The sequence below is a fragment of the Canis lupus genome, chromosome 3, assembly GCF_048164855.1.
Source record: "Canis lupus baileyi chromosome 3, mCanLup2.hap1, whole genome shotgun sequence".
NCBI classification, from domain to species: domain Eukaryota; kingdom Metazoa; phylum Chordata; class Mammalia; order Carnivora; family Canidae; genus Canis; species Canis lupus.
This window is the reverse complement of record NC_132840.1, coordinates 10,413,828-10,435,011: the sequence shown is the minus strand read 5'-3', so window position 1 is coordinate 10,435,011 and position 21,184 is coordinate 10,413,828. Positions and strand designations below refer to the sequence as shown.

The following is a 21,184-nucleotide window of genomic DNA, read 5'->3' as shown; positions in this document are numbered from 1 at the left end:
GACGTACATTTTCTCACTTACCTGTCATATGAGAATCAATGAGACCGACCCCCAAGAGGTGCGTGGCCACCCCCTCTCACAGATGAGAGAACTGATGCTTTAGAGGTGCGCAGTCGGGAGTCCAAAGTAAATGTGCAAAAATGTTTGTATGCATGCCTTTTTCTCAGGTGAAGGATCATTTCCTTCATCAGACCACCTGAAAAGGTCACGAATCTCTGGGGGATATAACTCGACCAATGTCAGCCAGTTCAGAAAAGCCAAGATCTAAACTCCCACGTAACTTTTAAAAGCTCTTACAACCAGGTCTGATTGGAGAGTTGCCAATGTTCACTGCATGGGAAAGGACCAAAGAGGGGTTTCCTCAGAGTTGACGGGCCGCAGAGGAAAATGGGATGGACTCCGGGTCACAGCAGAATGTCTGAGGGCATGTACGGGCCCTTCCAGTCTATTCTAGGGGGTCTTCTAAGTGATTTCACCTTTTTGAACACATTCAATGTCAAGGAGTGACGGTTTTTCATGGAGCCAAACCAGGCTGCACTATCCATCACCGACACAGGCCCAAACCCACTAACCTCATCACGGCTTTACCTGATGTCAAAAAATGATCTGGCAATGAGAGAATAAGCAATAAATAGCCACATTCCGTAAATTACAGTCTTTCTGGAAGGAAGTTCTGCAAATATGAAAGGTCATTATCTTTGGAGAGGCGGAAGTCTTGTACTCATGGGCTGTGTGATTTCTCAACCCCTCGTACACACATGGCATTTTAAGACATAATAAGCATGTACCGCTTTTTCCCTTTTGGAGGGGAGCTGCCTATACACTAATTAAAAATGAATTTAAAAATTCATTGACATGAATGTTTCCCAGCAATGAGCTGAGCAAAACTGACATGGAGGGTCCAGTGTTGAGTGTCACTAACCCAGCATGAGATCATCCATTGGCATCTCACCACCAGCCTCGAACATACCAGAAACCTGTCATCCTTGCCCCTGCTGAGAGAGCACACCCTTAATTCTATTCTACAAAGCAAGAGATGGCAGGGTAGCATATTATGAGAACACCCTGAGTAGTTACACTAAATTCAGAAAAACCAGCACTTTTGAAGCAGGGTAGGGCAAAGTCCAGAATGGCATCACCCAGACACCAGAACCCTGGAAATATGCACGGTATCAAACAAAGAGGTGTACTTCGTGGAATCCAGAGTAGGAAGACAAGGACTGTTTCTCAATTGTGTGTCCCCCACCCCGACACTCCCCCGCAACAACCCCTTCTATCCAGAGGATAGAAAGACACATGAAACTTCTTTGGGAAGACAAAACACGCCCAAATCTGAAGACCGTCAGGAGCGATCCGATGAGCTAGTGCCCTCTGAAGTCAAGGAGCCGTCAGACTCCTCTTCCATTTATTGCTGACACCAGCTGAAACCTAGAATCCACAGTTCTTTGGTTGGATTATCTGTTTTTGCTCCTGCAGTCATTTCCTGTCCACTTTCTGGCCAAGGTAAAAGGCAAGAGACCCAGAAAGAGCATGAACTTTTTCAGGAAACAAAAGAGGCATTTGTTTCTCAAGGTGGCAGTTTTCCTTTTCTAAGGATAACCCTGGTCCATGCACCAACCTCTCCAGGTTTTTCTGGGCTACTTCTCACTAGTCATTAAAAGGGTGCAATGATTGTGGACCAGGACAGAGATAACAACAGCAAAGAGGACAGAACAGAGTAAGTGTGTGGGACAGGGCGTCTCAGAGCCCACTGCAGGGCCCATAGGAATCTAGCAAGACGGCACCCAAAGAAGCATGGCCTTGGCTGAGCTACTGATCAACAGGATGGGTCCTGGGTCAGGTGCTACCGATCACAGTGGCCTAAGAAACACCGCCCGCTCTGTGGAGGTTTAAGATTATGGGGATGAAGAGTAAGAAGATGTTAAATAGTCAGCCAAATGAGGCTATCAAACCTTTCTGGAACAATATGAGATAAATAAACAGCACATAATTATAATTATGTGTAAGACTCTGTGGCACCAGTTAAGTGATATATTTCCTTAAAAAAGTGGGAGATGAGGGAAGAATGTGTGGCTTCAATAATAACATCCTTTTCATGCTCTTTTCTGCCCACACTGACTTCTCAACTTAGTCTCTCCCACTTGGAGCATTAGAACCCACCTCGGTACCCACACCAGGCACCTTGCAGTCATACTTAGCTACTTTCTCCCGATTTCTTCCAGATAGAACTACCTAAAGAGCAGGAAATGCCTCACTCTTAAACCCTCATTCCACTAGCCCAGAGCCTCCTCCATCTTTTACTTTACACAAGCTTCAACATCAACTATCACATATCACTATAACTAAGTGATCAATGAAGAGACAAATCCATATCATGTCCCTCTGTCAGAGGATGCTCTCAAAAGAGCATGATGCCACTTTTTTGGAATTTCTACCAAAACACAAAGGCTGATTCCAATCATAAGGAAACACCGGACAAACCCAAATTGAAGGACATTCTACATAATAATGCACCTGTATTCATCATCAAATATTTTGAGAGTGTGAAAGAAAAATGGAAAGACTGAGGATCTATTCCCCATTACAGGGCATCGGAGAGGACAGCTGAATGCAACCAGTGATCTGGGATTTTCTTTTCATGGAAAGGACATTACTGGGAAAAGCTGAGCAAGATCTGTAGATTGCCAAGAAGTTTTGTATCAATGCTATTTTCTGATCTGGGTAATTTCCATGTGGTTATTTAAGACTGTGTTCCTGTGCTTAGGAAATACACACTAACATATTTAGAGATCAAAGGGCACCATGGCTGAAATGAGCAAGAGGAACAATAACAATGTGCATAACCGCATATACATTTTACACATGTATGTAGAGGATGAGAGGGTGTGAAACAGAGAGCTTGGTAAAGCAAATGCAGTAAAAGTTAAGATTTGGGGAATCTGGATAAAGGTTTATAAGAATTCTTTTACTCTTTACTTTTCTGTAAGCCTAAAGTTATATCAAAATAAAAAAAATTTAAATGCAAATTTAAAATGAAATAGAGTAAGATTCCTAACACCCCTAGTGCAATTACTTAATTTTCCTATTGTTAAATATTTGCAATCATACACGTTACTACAGAAGCATTTTAGACTATATGGAAATTTCATTTACTATTTATTGTTTTCAAATGACTAATGAAAATATTAAATAAAAACAGAGCTGTCCCCAGCACTTGGAGTTGCCCTCCACACAGTAGCCCAAAAATCAATACATTATTCCTATTTATTAGTCGTCATTTTAGTCGGGTTCCAACATGCGAAAATTTCTCTTTAGGCTCTGAGTCTGATCAGATTGTGGAACAGGGGAGTTTTTATATGTTTGTTTTTAATAAGTCTATGATATTCACACTTGTAATCCTATTTGTCTTTCAAAAGAGCAGACTAATCGTGGTGGAGGGGAAAGAGAGGAAGCTAGAGACAAACGATGGAAGAAAACGGGACTCCAATTGTTGATGCTGATGCTGGCCCTACATCCTCTCTCCAGCTAGAATTACCTGCTCACCGGCTCCTGAACCCCTCATCCAAACCCATGCACTTCATCCCACGCCCTTGGGTCCTCTTCCTCCGCCTGCTCCCACCCATTTCATCTTCCAGGAACAGGTTAGCCTGCTCCTCAGAGTTTCCCCAGTTACTCAAGAATTGCAGGATATTTATTGCCATGACCTACTATGTGGTAATTACAGTGGGTCATCTTGAACCCTGTTAAATCTTGTGTGTGTCCGTGTGTGTCTCTTATCACCAAAAAAAGATCATAGGTGGGATCACTTCTCTATTTTCTTATAATCCCTCACAGACACTAGTGTTTACAACTAACAGGTGCATAAGAAACAGCTGCAAAGCTCCACACATCTCCAGAGTTTCCAATGCAAGAACGAGGAAGAGAGTTACCACTGAGTAACCTTGAGAAAAAATGCTTAGAGAGGGAGGTGAGTATTTCCGAAGTACACTGAGAGTCCCCAGAATATAAGTTTGCACTTGTACAATACAGCTTCCCGTTTCAATGAGAATTCACATACATTATTTCATTTCATCTTATTAGGATGATGGGATTTGTTCTTGATGAATCCATAGCACTACCGTTACCCATCACCATCCCATTATCATTACGTGTTTATAGATTTTCCCCTTTATTACTCATTTTATTTTTTCCATCAAGTGTATTTCAAATGTGAGGTAGTAATTACCAACTTCTCTACTCTTTACACTTAAAGTTTGCTATTCCCGCCCTCCCCCATCGTAAAAGCTGTAAGTGCCAATTGTTGATAATCTTGAAAACACACACACACACACACACACACACACACACACACAAAGTATGAAGGAAATAAAAATCACCCATAACCATCTCAGTATATTTATATATGTTTTAAAGGAAACTAGGACAACCACATAGGATCTCGTGACTTGCGTCTCTGTCTATTGAACTGCTTCTACATCCTTAAATATTAATCAAGAACATTCTTAATGGCTATCCAGATTTCCACCACATAATCATAACAGTTTACTTAATCCTCTCCTTATCTTTAAAAGATGCATGGCAGAGATTCCTAATTGCCTTCGTAATAACTGCTCTTCCTTGTGAACAGAGCACTCATTTTATTTGGGGAGGCAGTACCTCCAGCTAAGAATTGCATCTTCCAGGCTCCACTGCGTGGGAAGAGTCATGCAACCAAGTTCCAGGCAATGAGATGCAAGAAGAAGCTTGGTGCTGGAGCCACCAGGGCCGTCTGGACACATGGAAGGAAGGTGGGTCCCTACTCATCCTGTGGGGCCTTCCCTCCTGCACTGGACTGTGTGCCTCTCAAGTCAGTATGCCAAGGAAAACGAAAACTCTAATTCATTGATGCCACTCTCGGGGTGTCCCTGTAAGTCACAGCTGAATGCTACGATAAAATAGTAGTTTTGTCTGTTTGTCTCCCCACCTACTACGATCTTCGTAGTCTATCTAACTTCAAAAAATACAGGATCAAGCCCTCCTATACAAACCAGATTTTCTGTGATCAACCGGAGACAGAAGCCCAGCACAGGGGACCGGCAGTGAGGGCGGCCTAACCTGGGGACAGCCAGCCCTAGTCAATAAGCCCGCGGGGAAAGGTATGGGCGTTTGTTCGCTTCCACTGTTCCTACAACTCCAGCTGAGAGTGACCAAGAAAGCTGCCCCTCGCTGGTTCGAGTTACTCCCATAAAAGAATTCCAAAGTCCCAGGCTGCTAGACTGCTTGGCACACTCGCGCGTCGGGAACACGGCCAGCTGGGCGTGGCAGATGCCTGCAAGCCTGGAGCGGCGTCTGGGTCTGGGTCTCTTTCCCAGTGGGGAGCCCTGGCCGGGTGTGGACGCAGCCCTGCAGGGAAGCCTTCCCCCCAACATGCCTCCTCGTGGAAGCCCCGGCACCACCAGGCACAGCCCAGAAGCCCAGGGGGTCCCCAGCCCCCAAGGGAACCCTGACGGAACCCACGACCACAAAGCCTGCTGGGACCAGGCCGCTGACTCACGCAGCAGCTGGCAGAAGCCTCGGGGCGGTTTACGCGCGGTGCGCGGACTGGCATCACAGCTGCCCCCGAGGAACAAACCATTTCCCCCAGAGAAACAGCAGACCGAGTACTCGAAGCTCTAATGCACCAACACTTCAAGACCCGCAGATATTAGGCCTCAGTGAAGGTGAACTACCTGCGTCGTCAGGTTTAACGAGATGACAAAGCTTTAATCCTGCTGCTTAAAGAAACGGCCGACGTGGGCAAGTGGAGCTTCCAGGCTTCGTGAGAACGGAGCGGCGAGCGGGATTTCATCCCGGGGGGGTATGCCCCGGCCCATCGGGTCTCGGCAGCAGGACTCTGACACCCTGACACTCATGCCCCTGCTCCGAGCCACAGAGGACGGGGTCCGGCGCGGGGCTGCAGTGGCTCCAGCCCTCACCCTGGCCACACTGGCCACGTCAATTAACTCTGACACAAACTTACTTTACTGCCCGACGGGGAAAATGAGCCAGAAGAACTGTTAAACTAGGATCCTATCTGCTCTGCTTTACCATAATTTATGGGACAGGCTTATTCAAACACTAAAGACTGCTGGTGTTTCATAAAACGCAAGCACGCCACATCAGAGGTTTTGGCCTAAAGCAAGTCTTCGTGTTCTCCAGGTTTCAGTATTTCACTGTTACGATACGGGGTTAGAGGAGTCTAACAGAAGCACGTTCTCTTGTTCTCTGTTCGTGTGGCCTTCTCCAGCTAGAAACAGCTTAGGGATCCGGCCCACTTGAGAACTAAGAACAGGACAACAGTTGGCGCTGGTGCTCTTTCTGTGCAATGAAAGCCGTGAGCTCCCTGCACTGAGCGTGTGCTGGAGGGGGACGGGGAGCTTCTGAGATGCCAGCCACGTTTTGGGGCTGTCACAGCATGCCCTGGTCAGCCCGATGTCCCCAGCCTTCCAACCACCTCCTCCCCACGTGGTGCCGCCCATTAGAGAGTTTTATGAACCAAATGCTTGAGGGTTTGTGTATATTTATGTTACCTCCTCTTGTCTCCCTTCTGTTCTTCCAGGGCATGTTGGGGGAAAAAAAAAGTTATGATAAACTTTAATAAAAACAAAATTAAAATGATTAAACCTTTCATATCCTTTAGAGATTATCTCTCCTGCTGGCTGGTCAAATCTGGAAGAAAACAAACGCAAACCATAGCTTGCTGCTCCTCTTCCCATTCACCACCCCCCCCCCCCCCCACCAAAGAAACAAACAGAACAGACCGCCTGTGGCCAGATTTTTAAAATAAATTAAATTTGTCCTCACACACGGCAGCCAGGTGTGGCTGAAAAATTCTTTCCAAATACCCAAGATACATACCAACATCCTTCCCTCCAGGGATCTTTCAACATGAGCCTGACAATGCCAAGGGGAAGGCACCCAGAGGGGGCTGGAGTGGCCCTAAAACAGCTACTGAAAATGAGTCACAATTCCCCAATTGGCCATGTAAAACTTGGTCCCGTGTCTTACAAAAGGGACCAAAAGCCCCGTGTCTGCATACCATCTACTGGAAACACACACAAACACACACCAGTCTGCATTCCTGATTAAAGCAAAGCCCAGAGAAAACAGTACAGTATGGCACAAATCTCCCTGGTCTTATGTGTTCTGAGGAAGTCTTCAGACCCGCCTGGGGTCCGGGCACATGTCCGCCGAGAATAAAATGGCTGTGGAATTAGATCAGGCCTGGCTGTGAAAGGCTGCGTAGGCACGCAAATCAGAGCTGGGTCACTGGCCCCCCTGAGTGGGATAATGACCTCTGGACATGCAGCAGCGAAGACATCAAGATGACAAAGGTGTCGGGGCACTGAGTCCTGTTTAGAGTACAGCAGCAGGCAGTGAAATGAAATTCTTGTTTTAGAAATGCACATGGTTGGGACACCTGGGTGGCTCAATGGCTGAGCATCTGCATCCGCTCAAGGCATGATCCTGGAGACCCAGGATCGAGTCCCACATCAGGCTCCCTGCATGGAGCCTGCTTCTCCCTCTGCCTGTGTCTCTGCCCCTCTCTCTGTATCTCTCATGAATAAATAAATAATCTTAAAAAAAAAAAAAAAAAGAAAGAAAGAAAGAGAGAGAAAGAAAGAAAGAAATGCACATGGCAATCCTGTCCACCAGGTTCTGTGCACCGTCAGTGCCCATCAGAAAGAAGGTGGAGGGTGGGAGGAGATGGGAGGTTCTGATCCTCTGCCTTGGTTATCCTAACACACACCCTGCCCAGAGACAGTTTCTCATTCTTGTGCTTGGTGTTTACACTGTAGTAGAGACAACGCATCCTCAAGTCAAAAGGACAAGTCTTTCCTGTGCTTCACACTTAGAGGATGAGTCACCAGTTAAGGATTTTGTTTTTGGAGAAAAAAGCTGCTGACCCTCGGGGCTAAGGCAGAGGATGGCAAAGTGCTATGCTGGGGCCCAGGAGCAGCCTCGGGGCAGTTCAGGGTCAGTGGCACCCCTTCTACTTGCAGTCACCCCTTTCCTCCCTGCCCGGCGGGGTGATGGGGAAGGACACAACTCATATTTGAACTCTGCTAGACATGCAAATTTCCATAGCAACCTGACTAGTAGTGTAAGTCACACACTGTCGCCTCCCCTACGCAGACCTTGCCAATGACCCCATATTGATGGGGGCAAAATTCAAAACCCCACGCCTGGCCAGGGCCCAAGGGATGGGGCTGCTTGAACCACATCTCCCAGCAGCCAGCCTCCGCGCCAAGCCCTCTGCCTGCCCTCTTGCTCCAACCCCAGCTGAGGGGCTTCGCACTCGCTGGGCCTCTGCCAGGACGGCTCTCACTCATGCCTTCCTCCTCAGCTCCAAGGTCGCCTTTCCAGAGAGACTTTTCCCAGGGCACCTTATAAAAACAACTCTACTATCTCACTCAGCCCCGCCCGGCTCTATTCTTATAGCACCTTGCACACCTGATGTTCTGTATCTGTTTATTGGTGTCTGTTCCCTCAACGGGAGGGAAAGTCCGGGCTCTGTGTTCTCCTCCTGCTGGCAGCCTCCCCAGAGCCCAGAGAGGTGCCTGGCCATACTAAGGACACGTCTGTGTTTGCAGGGCTAAAGGACTTGACTTCTGGACTCAAATCAGTCACATCTTCACCAGCCACAGTTCTCTTCTAAAACCAAGAAAGGTCAAATCCGGTCTTTTCCCTACCTACACCGTATCTTCACCTCTTCGTTTCCCAAGTCTTTAGCACATGCCCATCCTCCTTGTACCTTCCAAACTGTCCCACCCTTTTTATTTTTTTAAAGATTTTATTTATTTATTCATGAGTAACACAGAGACAGAGAGGCAGAGACACAGGGAGAGGGAGAAGCAGGCTCCATGCAGGGAGCTCGATGTGGGACTTGATCCCAGACCCTGGGATCACGCCCTGAGCCAAAGGCAGACGCTCAACCACTGAGCCACTCAGGCGTCCTTTTCCCACTCTTTTTAAAAAATTGTGGCCCAGTCTTTATTTTGTTCTGATTTGTACTGCCAAAGAGCCTTTGCTGTTGCTTTGTTAATCATTCAAGACCCAGCAAGCCAAATTCCAGCTAATGTCTACTACAAAATTCCAGTTATTACCATAAAAATGCCTGGGGTGGACAGCAGTCTGCATGGCAGATGGCCAGGATGTGGATGGCCACATCCCCATCACACCAGGGTCTCACAAGGTTCTTGTGCTGGTGACGGACTGGAACCACTCCAGCGAAGACCCCTTCCCCAGCTGACCGGATTAGAGCTACCTTCGCCACTCCTGGGGGTTTCTCGATGCTTTTGGAACCAACTCACACAAGAGAAGCACAGAGGACTCTGAAAGTTAGGAAGACCATGTAAACCACTGCTAAGCATCAGAGGAGACCCAGGCTTGCACTCTGATGTGTGCAGAGTCACAAATCACTGTGGCCCCTTCTCTCACCTCAGTCTTACAGGCTTCTTCCTTTCCATACTGAGAATCCAGCAATGGACCACATTCCTTTCTAGATATCAAAAGCCTTGTCCCTGGGGCAAAGCACTACTTATCCCCTGGATGAGTCAGCCAACCCACAGCAATGAGGGAAGACACAGCAGGTAGAGCATCGCCCTGAGCGTTGGTTCCGACAGCAGCCTTGATGCTGTTTAGAGCTGCACTGTCCATGAGAACATTCTGCTGGGAAGGAAATGTCTGCTGTCTGCAGTGTCCAATATGGCAGCCGCGAGTCCCACAGGGCACTGAGCACAGACAGCCCAGAACATTGGGAACCTAGAGCCTCGAGACATCGACAGTCGGCTGTGAAGGGGTGAAGAGCTTCTGCTTTATGCTACTGCAGTAAAGGAAGACCCTTCTGGAGGCTGGCTTTAAAGCCTGCATCCCCGGCTCATGTTTACTGAGATCGGAATTGGGGATGAGGATGCGCCTGCCTTACAGACATGGAGATAGGCCCTAAATGCAAGTTATGAAGGCTGAAAACCTCTGCACTGGGTCCTTCCTATAGCATCAAGCATGGAGTATTCAACACGGAAGAGGGTGAAAGCAAAGAATAAACATCCTTCGGGTACTTCCAGCAATCTAAATCCTTTGGATGGAAGCCCAACCAACTGACACCCTACAGAACTGTCCACCATAACAAGTCATAGAATATGGCAAGGCCCTGGGGGCATTTACCCCAACAGAAAACAAAACAAACAAACAAAAACCAGAGCTACCCAACACTCTCCACAAACCCAGTGAGTGTTGCTCGCCCCCAAAAGCACCAGTGGGCGATGGTAAGGAGTCGCTATGGCTATAAATCCCTCCTGCCCAAACCTTCTCCCCAAGCCCCACAAGGAGCGCCCCCCTAGGACGATTTTTACTGGTGCTGAGACCTGGGAGCAGGTTTCCGGAGCTGGAGAGCCTCGCTGCACAGGGCACTGGGCCGGCTGTCCCGGGCTCCCCGGTGTGCAAGGGGCTGGGCCGGGACAGGCAAGGGACCCCGGTGACGCGGGCTCTGCGGGCATGGTGCTCCTGAGCTGACAAGGGTCCTGGGCACCTCCACCCTCCTCCGGAGTCTCCTCCAGGGAGCTGGCCCTGGGTCCTGCCATGCCGGGGCCTCAACGAGGATGGAGGGTGGGAGCCGTGGGGGACAGGCAGGCCTCCCCCCACCTCCGCGTCCACCTCTACTCTCCCCCTCCCTCCCCTCCAAAGGGCCAAGGGGAAAGTAATCCGCCACAGGCCTTGGGGGTCCTCAGAAAGCCCACGCGACAGGCAGAACTGTGTCCCCCCACAACTCTGACATTGAAGCCCTAATGCCAGCTGCTCAGGTGTGACTATGTTTGGAGAGAGGGCCTCTGAAACGACGATTGAGCACAAGGAGCCCGCTCAGGTGGCCCTGAGCCAGCCTGCCTGGTGTCCTTGCTCGACGTGCAGAGGACCGGGGAGGTGCACACACAGGAAGGGCCACGTGGGAACAGGCGGCAGCAGCCTCGCAGCCGGGCAGATGCACCTCGGGGGAAATAGAACCTGCCAATAACTGCATCTTGGGCTCCCAGCCTCCGGAACTTGGAGAAAACAAATTTCTCTTAGTTAAGCCACTCAGTCCATGGTATTTTGGTGTGGCAGCCCGAAGCAAACTAAGGCAGTCCAGAAGGAAAAACTCTGTCCTACACTCAGGATTTTAAACCAATGAAAACAGTGGAAGAAAAGAACACAGATTCTTCTTCTTCTTCTTTTTTTTTTTTTTTTTTTTGACTTTATAAGAAGATGACAGTTTGAGCTAAAATTTTAAGTTAAAACAACAGGTTTGTTCCAAGAAAAATCACACACGGTCCAATTTTTAATATTCTAATTAGAGCAAAGGTCAAGGATCTTTTAAAAAGCAATCAATAGCTCCTTTTGTTAACATATACACCAAAGGTCTCAAGATAGTCTTGAGGTGTGAACCATAAAAAGCCCGTCAGCATGTACTCTGAAAGATGCATCGACACTCCCTCAACACCACTAAGACGCTTACGTGCCTATCTGAAGCCTATCTGCTCTCATACTGGGAAAAAGCAGCAGAAAGAGAGATGGGAAAGCAATAAAGAATATACCCACCCAGGATGACCGAAAGCAGGTAGTGTGGGTGGGCACCATGCTCTTTAAAATGGAAGCTGAAGAACGCTATAGAAAAATGCAGCTCAAATCCAGCCTGGGCCTGTCAGAAATCCGAGGGATGCCAGTGAGGATCCAGCACCGTCCAAAAGAACCTTCCCAACTATGCTTTGAACCTGTACTTTCCACCAAGGTAGTTGGGAGCCACATGTCGTATTAAGCATTTGAAATTTGGCTAGGATGACACAGAGGCTGAATTTTAAATTTTTATTTGACTTTAATTGATTTAAACTTCAACAGCCACATGTAGCCATAGCAACTATAATACTGGACAGGCAGGCAACGAATGTAGAGGAGTTGCCTTGCTGCTCTCAGGAATCTAGAAACCCAACAATCAGGGAGCTATGGACAGTGCTTATACAGATTTGGAAGGACACAAAACTTTTCACTTCTAGTCAATGTTTAAAAAAATCATATGTGGCTATAATTCTCATAATTGGGTCACAGTTTGAAGGGGGTTCCTTAACATCTCTAAGTCTGAGAAGCCTTTGAGCTATTTCTGTAAGCAAAGAGATGCATGTTCTATTTTCCTTCCCGGCCCCCAACCAAGGTCAGGAACAAGTTTAATATAGAATGTAAGTAGCCCAAGAAAGGGATTCTTTGCACATTTATAAAGGCAAAACAAATACAAGTCATTATTGCTCTTGAAAAATACATTTGGGCAACCCAAAAGGTATTAAGTGCAGAGACCGAGATGAGGGATATGCACACATGATGCGGCTGCCATCTCCTGTGATAATTGTCATCACAAGGTCCCTCCCCTCGAATGAAATCCAGGTACAGAACACCCACTCGCTGGCTAACAACCGATGTTCACTGAAGGTCATGTTGCACACTTTCAAGTTCCTTGGACATCCATTTTCAAAGGTGAGTTGGCATAAAGGTTTCATTAAAATAACACTTGGTATAGTATGTCATTCTAAGTCTCCCCTGGGGGCTCCTGTGTTTTGGGGCTCCCTTAAACAGGGCAACACCCAATGCTGACCCTCAACACACACACACACACACACGTGTACATCTCTCCTAATTCCAATAACCACCAACAGGTGCCTTTTTTCTTTTCTTTCTTTTCTTTTGCAGTGCCCCTTATTATTACCCTCCCTGGAAGGGAGTGGCCATGCTTTTGCTGCCTCTCAGAACAGACAGCACTGGGTGGCCACGAAGGCACAGTCTGCTACCTCCCTAAGAGGACAGTATGGAGGACAACCGAGAGCCACCAACCAGGAACAAGGCTACAGAGCCCAGCAGCATGTGGCCATGTGTACAGCCCACTGTACGGGGCAATATATGCTCTAGTTTTATATACTGATATAAAACAAACCAACCAACCCCTGGTAGCTTTGATCATCCCATAAAAACAAATTAACTGGTGAATGGCAGATCTAGAATATGAAACGGTGGTGAGAATCACTGAACTTGGCCAACTGCAGCCAGATTTTAAATAACTTCTAAAAGGTCAATGTCCGGGCAGCTCAGGTGGCTCAGCGGTTTAGCATCACCTTCAGCCCGGGGCCTGATCCCGGAGACCCGGGATCAAGTCCCATGTCAGGCTCCCTGCATGGAGCCTGCTTCTCCTTCTGCCTGTGTCTCTGCCTGCCCCCCTCAATATCTCTCTCTCTCTCTCTCTCTGTGTCTCTCATAAGTAAATAAATAAAATCTTAAAAAAGAATAAATAAAAGGTCAATGTCTTGGTATGGATGTTAGTCTGTCCTGGAGAAGACAGAGAAAACAGATTACACGGGAGGTTGGAGACTCTGGACCTACTGCCCAAGCGACAACAATGGGGTGGTCCTATCCTCTTTGGAGAGACCCTTCCAGACCAGGGGCACGGGACAGCAGCAAAACTGCACTTTGCACGTGTCCACCTTCCAACAGACCAGATCATCAGCATATTTTGCAGAGAGCAAGCAGAAAAGTTTAATTGCCCTTAATTACCCAGTTCAAGAAGGCTCCTAGATAATGGCTCTCAGATTTCTTGCCTGGTATCGACGTAATTTGCTTGCCTGACTCTGGCTTCATCATATTCCTAACTTAGAAGCAATAACCTCTTGAAGACATCTTTCTAGAATAGACGCTGAAGTTGGAGAGAAGGCTGGGTCCTCACCACCAAGGTTTCTTGTACGGGGAGTCAGATCCGTGGCTTCCACAATGGCCTGGTGCGTGTGCGGGGGTGTGGGAGGAGGGGGAGGGGAGGACACACAGGCACATACTCCAAGGAAGGACTAGGGCAAGGAATATGTAATCAGAAGCCATCACAATTACAAATGTAAATGAACAGGCAATTGGCGCTGACCTTTGTAGATTGTTAGAGGACTAATTAAGGCAAATCAGGGACTCTGTTCCAACAGAAAAACAAGACAGTGTACACCCTGAAGACTACTCCTGTCCTCTCCACATAGATGCAAAATGCAAGAGGATCAGACTGTAATCAAACTCCGTACACTTCCCAGTGACAAACAGCAAACTAACTCCACGAACAAAAGGCAACCAAGACTTACTCCCTGGTATATATACCGGTAGCAACCATGCTGGTCTCTCTAGCTACAAGCACCATGGATATGTGAGCTCCTGCCGTGTGCCTGACACCCTATCAGACTCCACGTAAGTAGAGCCCACCCACGAAACAGCCAGAGACGCCAATTACAAACTCTTGGTTATGTTAAAAGCTTCAAGAAGAATACTTTTCAAAAACAGAATCAAAGTAATCAAACTAACAGAACCAAATCATGTCATTCCCTAAACTCCATTTTTTCCTTTAATGGTATTATGCTCCCTTTCGTGCTGATATATAATGATATCTCTTTATCTGTGTGTTGTAAAACACCTTTCCAAAAAGCACACTGAAGTTTACAATTCTATTGTTCCAATAGTCCTTATCAGGGAATGTATTTAAAACAGATAAAGTCCTGTTTTCTCCACTCCTCCGTAAGTGCTTAAAATTTCACTCACTCTGATTTGTTGGATGTGCTCTTTTCACACCACGTCTTTAGTTAGAAATATGGTACCCCTATGCCTTTCCCAAGTCCCATCAACGAGACATACACTAAAAAGGAAAAAAGAAAGAACACTGCTGTTCGGTTTTACAAAAACAGTGCTTCAGAATTACAGAACTGGCCACAACATATTTCAGTGCTATGAGAAAAATTATACTACAATTGTATATAATTTAGCTACTTATAAAAAAAAAAAACAAAAACAAAATCATGTACTTCATACTTAGAGGGCAGCCCTATCCCAATTTTGAAAAATAAAAATGGAACAAAAATGAGAAAGCTGAAAAAACATTTTCTTACTCTCTTAGGCTGTAAAAGTTAGGCAAAACTCCCTGAAAGTTGATTGAAAAAATAATCCATCAAGCGAAGCAAGTGAGTGTTTCAGTACAGGTTGTCACCAAATCCACATCATCACTTGGCTGGCCTCTGCCTCCCGACCCAGAAATTCGCTATCTCGAGCGCCAAAGATGTGTCAGGAAAGGGGGATGCCAGCTTCCGCTCCAAACAAAATATTCTCTTAGACTCTGAACAGTTGTTATCTCTGTAAACTGAGTCATCATCTGATTGCCTCGAATGCCTGGGCTGGCCTATCCACCAGGGAATCCACATGAAGAGATGAGAGGAGACGTCGTCAGAGGCGTCCCTCAACTTATGCAAAGTCTTGTATGCAAGTTGGTATGCGATTAAGAACTGTTAAATTACATCTGGACGAAGTTTGGAGATCCAGGACTACGTGAAGGAAAAAGTAGTTAAGGCAAGGGTGAGACAGAGAAAAAAAAGGAGGACGAGGAGGAGGACGCAGGCAGACAGCAGGAACACAAAAGGCCTCTTGTCTCCTCGAAGCTCAGGGCACCGGGAGAGTGAAATTAACTACAGTTTCACCCGGGAGCCAGAAATGCCTTTTTCATAAGCAAACAGGGAAGCTGATCCTACATGACCCACCTGCAAGAGCTTTCCATCTTTCAAGATCTTCTGGTCAACTAAGGGGAAGTAAATAGCCAGTGCCAGCAGCTGAGAGAGAGAACCCGGTGCGTCAGCACGTAACAATGGGCTTTCTCTACCTCCACCTGGTTGTAAGGATGAAATGAAAAGACCAAATCCCAACAAAGTCAAGACACCACTTAGTCTCCCTTGCAGAACATGCACTCAAGTCAATAACCAAACAACAAGGCCAGGGTCGGGGTGTGACAGGGAACGTGACCTGTTTTCTCGGAGCTGTGTATTTCCAAGTCATTTTTTGAAATGGGAAGCCCTGCTGTGTGTGTGTGTGTGTGTGTGTGTGTGTGTGTGTGTGTGTGTCTAGTGTGGTGGTGAGGCTGTTAAGCATAACCACAGAACTGTCATGCTAGGTTAAGGATGCTATGATACAGGACTTGGCTTGTCCACTGACATAAGGGTAAAGCTGGACCACAAGCAGGACCATGTAGAGGACAGTGGCCTAATTATTAGCGCACCTCCAATAACCAAAGACTTAGCCCTTTGGTGCAGGGCAGGACCTAAAGGTTTTATGTTTGGCCATGAGGCCTTTCTGGGGATCACACGATCAGGGACAGGTGTCAACTCTGGCTAGGACCGCAGAGTTGTAAAGGGCAGCAGACAACTTCAGTTCTTCCTTCTCCATACTTCCAAACTCACACAGGGTTGGCAGGCTATGTGGTGAACTGGACTGATTGGAAAACATACTGACCTAAGTGAACAGGTAAAATTTGAAGAGTTACTTTTGTCAACCAGAGGGAAGAAACTCTCCCGGAGTTCTCCCCACCAGCTGCAGCAAGGGAAGCCTGGGTACCTGCGGGTGGGGGGGGTGGGTAGGGTGGGGGGTGGAGAACAACAGGGGCCTGGGATAGGAGGTCCTGAGCTCACAGAAGAAAAGGAAGTTATTTCTTCTGTAACACTTTCTGGTGTATGAACAACAGAGGAGGAAAGGAGAGGAGAACACCATCATTTAACTAGATGTTGACAGGAGGCCCATAGAGAACACTCCAGACAGCACACCATTTACAAGCAGCTTACAGGCAGAACAAGCAGGTCCCCAAAAGGTGCTCAAAGACTCCCTGAGGCTTCTTCACGCTACACAGCTGATGTTTCCAGCTAAAGATCAATGTCCTGACCCTTACGTGAGAGAAGAGAAAATCAAGAATATGTGATCAAGTCTCTGTTGATAAATTTGAAGTTGATGACCTTCTGTGTCTTCATTCTATGAGGTCCACAATGTTCCTTTTCTTAAAAAACATTCTTTCAAGAAGTTAAAAGCCAATCCCTGGGGGGAGGGAGGATATATTTTAAGATGAGCTGTCGTAAAGGGGTTTCTGAAAGGGCACCGAGTTACTTTTAATGTCAATGTGACTATTACCTAATAATCTGTCCTTTTGTCGTTAGCGAAGAGTGTGGACTTAGCCTGAGCAGAGCATGAGTGGGAGGAGGGCAGGGCGTGGGGAGGGAGGAGGGTGCAGAGCCAAAACAGGACTTCAGGCCAAAGACAATACAAAAGGATTTTGAAATACAGAAAGGAAGTCTATCATCTAGACTAAAGTTGCTCATACACTTCAGGGGGAAAAATAACTTCTAATACGCATTAAATGAGAGAAACCCAGAAGGCAATGGTGTAAGAAAGCAATTCCAGAGCGGACTGCATAAATAGAAGTATTACATTATAAAACAGGGAACCGTTTGTTCCAGTCCATAGACCCCGGGTGAAATGGCAGCTGTACACTATTTAGTTTGGGGCACCTCATTAATAAAAAGGGAATTCTGAGTAGAGTGAAAGAAAGAATTGAAGGGCAAAAAGGACCGGCTTTTAACAGAAGATTAAAACAATGACGTATGCAGAGCTGGCCAAAAAAAAAAAAAAAAGAAAGAAAGAAAGAAAGAAAGAAAAAAGAAAGAAAAGAAAAAGAAAAAGAAAAGAAAAAAATTAAAAACAAAACAAAACAAAACAAAAAACCTCACCAACTCTAAAATAAATAGGTCAGCATTTATTGGCGGAGGAAGGAGAATCCTGTAAAATGACTCCACAGCAAAATAGTGGGAATGGCAGGATGACACAGAGGCCAAAATGAGGACCCCCACAGCCAGATGGCACAATGGGCTCAGTCTTCGGGCACAGATGGGTCTGCGGGTGCCGGCTTCATGCCTCGCTCCTGAGTGTTCACATGCAGAGGGACGGGGTCACACGCCAAGCAGGAGACCTGGACATTACGGCATTTGAACTTTAACCAGAAGAGGCATTTGAAAAATACGGGAAAGGACAGTTGTGCAGCAACCCAGAGGTGACGAGTATTATCCTGGTACCCAAGAAATTTTCCTGGGTTCCGGAAGAAATGAGTCACCCAGCCTGCCAGGAGGACTGGCCTTTCTGCTGTGATCATGAAACCTCAGCTACTCCAGCAGGGAGGACACATTCTCCCCCCTTGGGATATCCAGTCATTTCATTTACATGGGGAGGGGGGCAAAGGAGCAGTGGGGGAGGGGGGAAATGGGGACAGGGCCAGGGGGCAGAGGGCTCTGGAGGGCACAGGAGAGATGCCTCCAGGAGGGAATGCAGCTCAGTGAACAAGCAATCTGGCTGGACCTTCAGAGATTTAGAAATGTCTACTCTGGCAGAGGGCTAGCCATGAATTAATCATAGGTACCTAGAAAACCAGGGAAAATAAAAAGTTGTACAAGAAGGTAAATGAAATTATAAAACTCTACATGGCTCAGCTATGATTAATATTTATAGAGTTAGAATAACGAAAACACTGAATATTAATATAACCCAAAATTATTATTTAATCATCATGGATGATGGAGGGAGGGGAAGAATGGGTAGACAGGGGGGCTGGGGAATGTGGTGTAAAGGGCATGGGGTGTGCATGTGTAGTTTGGGGTGTCTGTGAGTTTGTGGGTGGGGTGCGTGTGAGCAGATGAGTGTGTAGTCTGTAGAATGGTGTACTAGTGAAATCCCCTTCTTTCAGAGCAGAAAGTCAATAGATAATGTCTAAAACATTAAAAAAAAAACATCAAGAACCAGTAGTAGAAGCACATTAAGAAATACTGCTCTGGGCAATGGGATGTGGGAGGGTCATGACATTTTTTCATTAGGTTTCTATAATCTGTTGCCTTTAAAAACTAGAAAAAATGAAAAATTTGGTAAACTTGAGATTAAAAACCCCGACTCAGCCACTACAGCTCAGGGGCGGACAGTGCCACAAGCGATGAATGGACAAAGGATGGCCCTGAGTCTCCAGTGGCACCAGGTGGTGGGACACTGAGCCCCCAGGAGAGGGGAGTCTGCAGGACACAGTGGTGAGCTCAGAGCCCATGACGTGGCACCAACGAGAAATGCAGGGAGCTGTCTCAAGTGCATCTGGTACCGCCAGGAGATCAAAGCTTTAAAAGGCTGGGAGCCAAGGGCCAGGGCCTGATGCCCAGCTCATGTCAGCATGTGGGGCCGACTGAATACCATGAGCCAGGGGTGGGCACAGAAAGACTGTCAAGAAAAGTAGGAAGACAAGAGAGAAATACACCCTGGAAGCTCAGGGAAGGGAACTTCAGGGATGGAACCATGTAATACTTTCAGAGACCGCAGAAAGAAGAAAAGGCTTTGCAGGCAGCTCCTGGATTGGGCACATCCGAGGTCAGTGGTGAACTCTCAAGGGTGGTTTGATGACGGGGACAGGCTGAGGCATGGCCCAGAAGGAAGCGGCCATGGTAGGAGCACAGAAAGGAAGGCAGAGAGGGCGAGGTCCCCCTGGAAGGCCCTGACTCTGCAGAGAAGCAGGCGGCGGCGCAGGGTCAAGACTTGCAGACACGCCCCCAAACCCGAAAAAATGTTTAGAACCAGTGCCAGCTATGCTGATCCCCTCTGACGTTCATCCTTGCACCGGCCTGGAGGCCGCAAACTGCCCGTTCTTACCACTGAGCAACACATGATTTAGCATTTGCTTTATGTGCATCCAAAGTAATAAAGTGAAATGTTGAGTATATATAACCAGAGGAATTTGGGGATAGAAAACAAAACATCTCCAGTTGTCCTGCTCACCAGGCAGTGGCCCGTAACACCTGATGAAAAGCGGTGCTAAGTTCCTTTAGTTAAAAAAAAAAAAAAAAAAAAAAAAGGCAAGAACGCTCACGATACTCCTTCCAGAACACAGTGTGTCACCTATGAGGTCGGGGACGGACACGAGGACCAGCGGCAGCAAACCACAGCCCTCGGGGGTCCGCACCAGGCCCACCGAGAGCCCACTCACCCGGATCAGTGGAGGGGCACCTGCGGATGGTGAAGATCTGCCCCAGGTCCTCGTCCTCCTCCGGCAGGCCCTTCTGCAGCCGCTGCAGCTTGCGCAGGCTCTCGCTGCGCTGGTGCTTCATGGAGCGCACGTGCTGGATGAGGTTGAGCTTGGCCTTGGTGGAATAGTTGCACAGGACGCAGTGGTAGTAGCAGCTCTCGCCCTCTACTCCACTCTCGTGCTGCTGCAGGTGCTGCGAGGGCAGAGGAGAGGGTAAGCTACTCGAAGCCCGCCGCCACCATCAGCCCACCCCGGACCGGCCACAGCCCAGTGCTCGGACTCCTAGGAGGGGTTGCTCTATGTTCTCCCACCTACCTTCCCCCAGCAATTCTTCAAGGGCCGGCAGCCAGCGGACTCTCCTTCCCATCTGCCCCCTACCCCTGGCTGTCCCTTCCCCTGTGGCTTTTCACGGGGCTGCTCCTGCTGACGGATCGGACCCTCCCCATGTCACACAGGTCTTCCTGGCACAGTAATCAAAGGTTCCCCCTTTCACTCTCCAGCACACCCTGCTTTATTCAGATCAGGGCTGACAAACAATGGCCTGCAGGCCAAATCCAACCTGCTGCCTATTTTTGTAAATAAAGTTTTAACAGAACACAGCCACGTCCATGGATCTGCGTGTTGTCGAGGGCAGCTTTCAAAGCACCAGGGTTTGAGTACTTGCAGCAGAGATAGGATGGCCCACAAAGCCTCCAGAATCACTATCTGGTCATTGACTGAAAAAGTTAGCCAAATCCTAGTTTAGGTGATGGCCAAATGGCCACCCTCCCTGTATGGAATCCTAGGTCAGTAACACCAAGCCAAAGCTGCTGTCTGACTTTTTCACAGGAATGACAGGTCAAGTTTTTATATTTAGAACCACAGTCTTTTAGAAGAACCTAAAATTAGATTTTCCTTTGGATTAAAAAAAAAAAAAAAGACAGAAAAAATAAACTTCTCCAGACTGGTTCCCTGTCAACATCTGAAGGTCATTTGGCTTTAGTGCATCAGATGGTCAAAATTACACTTTTTGTTGTGTTTGTGTAGACACAGTACTGATTCCAGAACAAGGAAGCCCCAAAGCTGGCAGAAAGCAGGCACACACAGGATTAAAGTTAGGGGTGCAAGAACAGAAAAGGTCACAGTAACAGTCAGCAGACCCCATACTCTCTTGTGTGTAGAAGACTCCGAGATGATCCAAGGACAAAATTCACAGCCTCTTTGTGCCTCTCTGAGAATATGATGAAAGCCATGGACCCTTTCTCCTAACAGCTGGGGAAGTGACCTGCTCCT

At 47.3% G+C, this 21,184-nt stretch overlaps 1 protein-coding gene across 34 annotated transcripts in view; it reads right to left on the bottom strand.

Moving 5' to 3' along the window:
* ZFHX3 (zinc finger homeobox 3) overlaps positions 1-21,184 on the bottom strand; it is a 524,735-nt gene that overhangs the window by 77,304 nt on the left and 426,247 nt on the right. For all 34 annotated transcript variants that reach the window (XR_012026543.1, XM_072817035.1, XM_072817111.1 and 31 more), the window contains one exon: positions 19,874-20,105. Coding sequence is in view for 33 of the 34 variants with exons in the window: in XM_072817035.1 (XP_072673136.1) it covers positions 19,874-20,105 (232 nt within the window). In the remaining variant the exon portion in view is untranslated. The remainder of the gene's footprint in view (positions 1-19,873; positions 20,106-21,184) is intronic.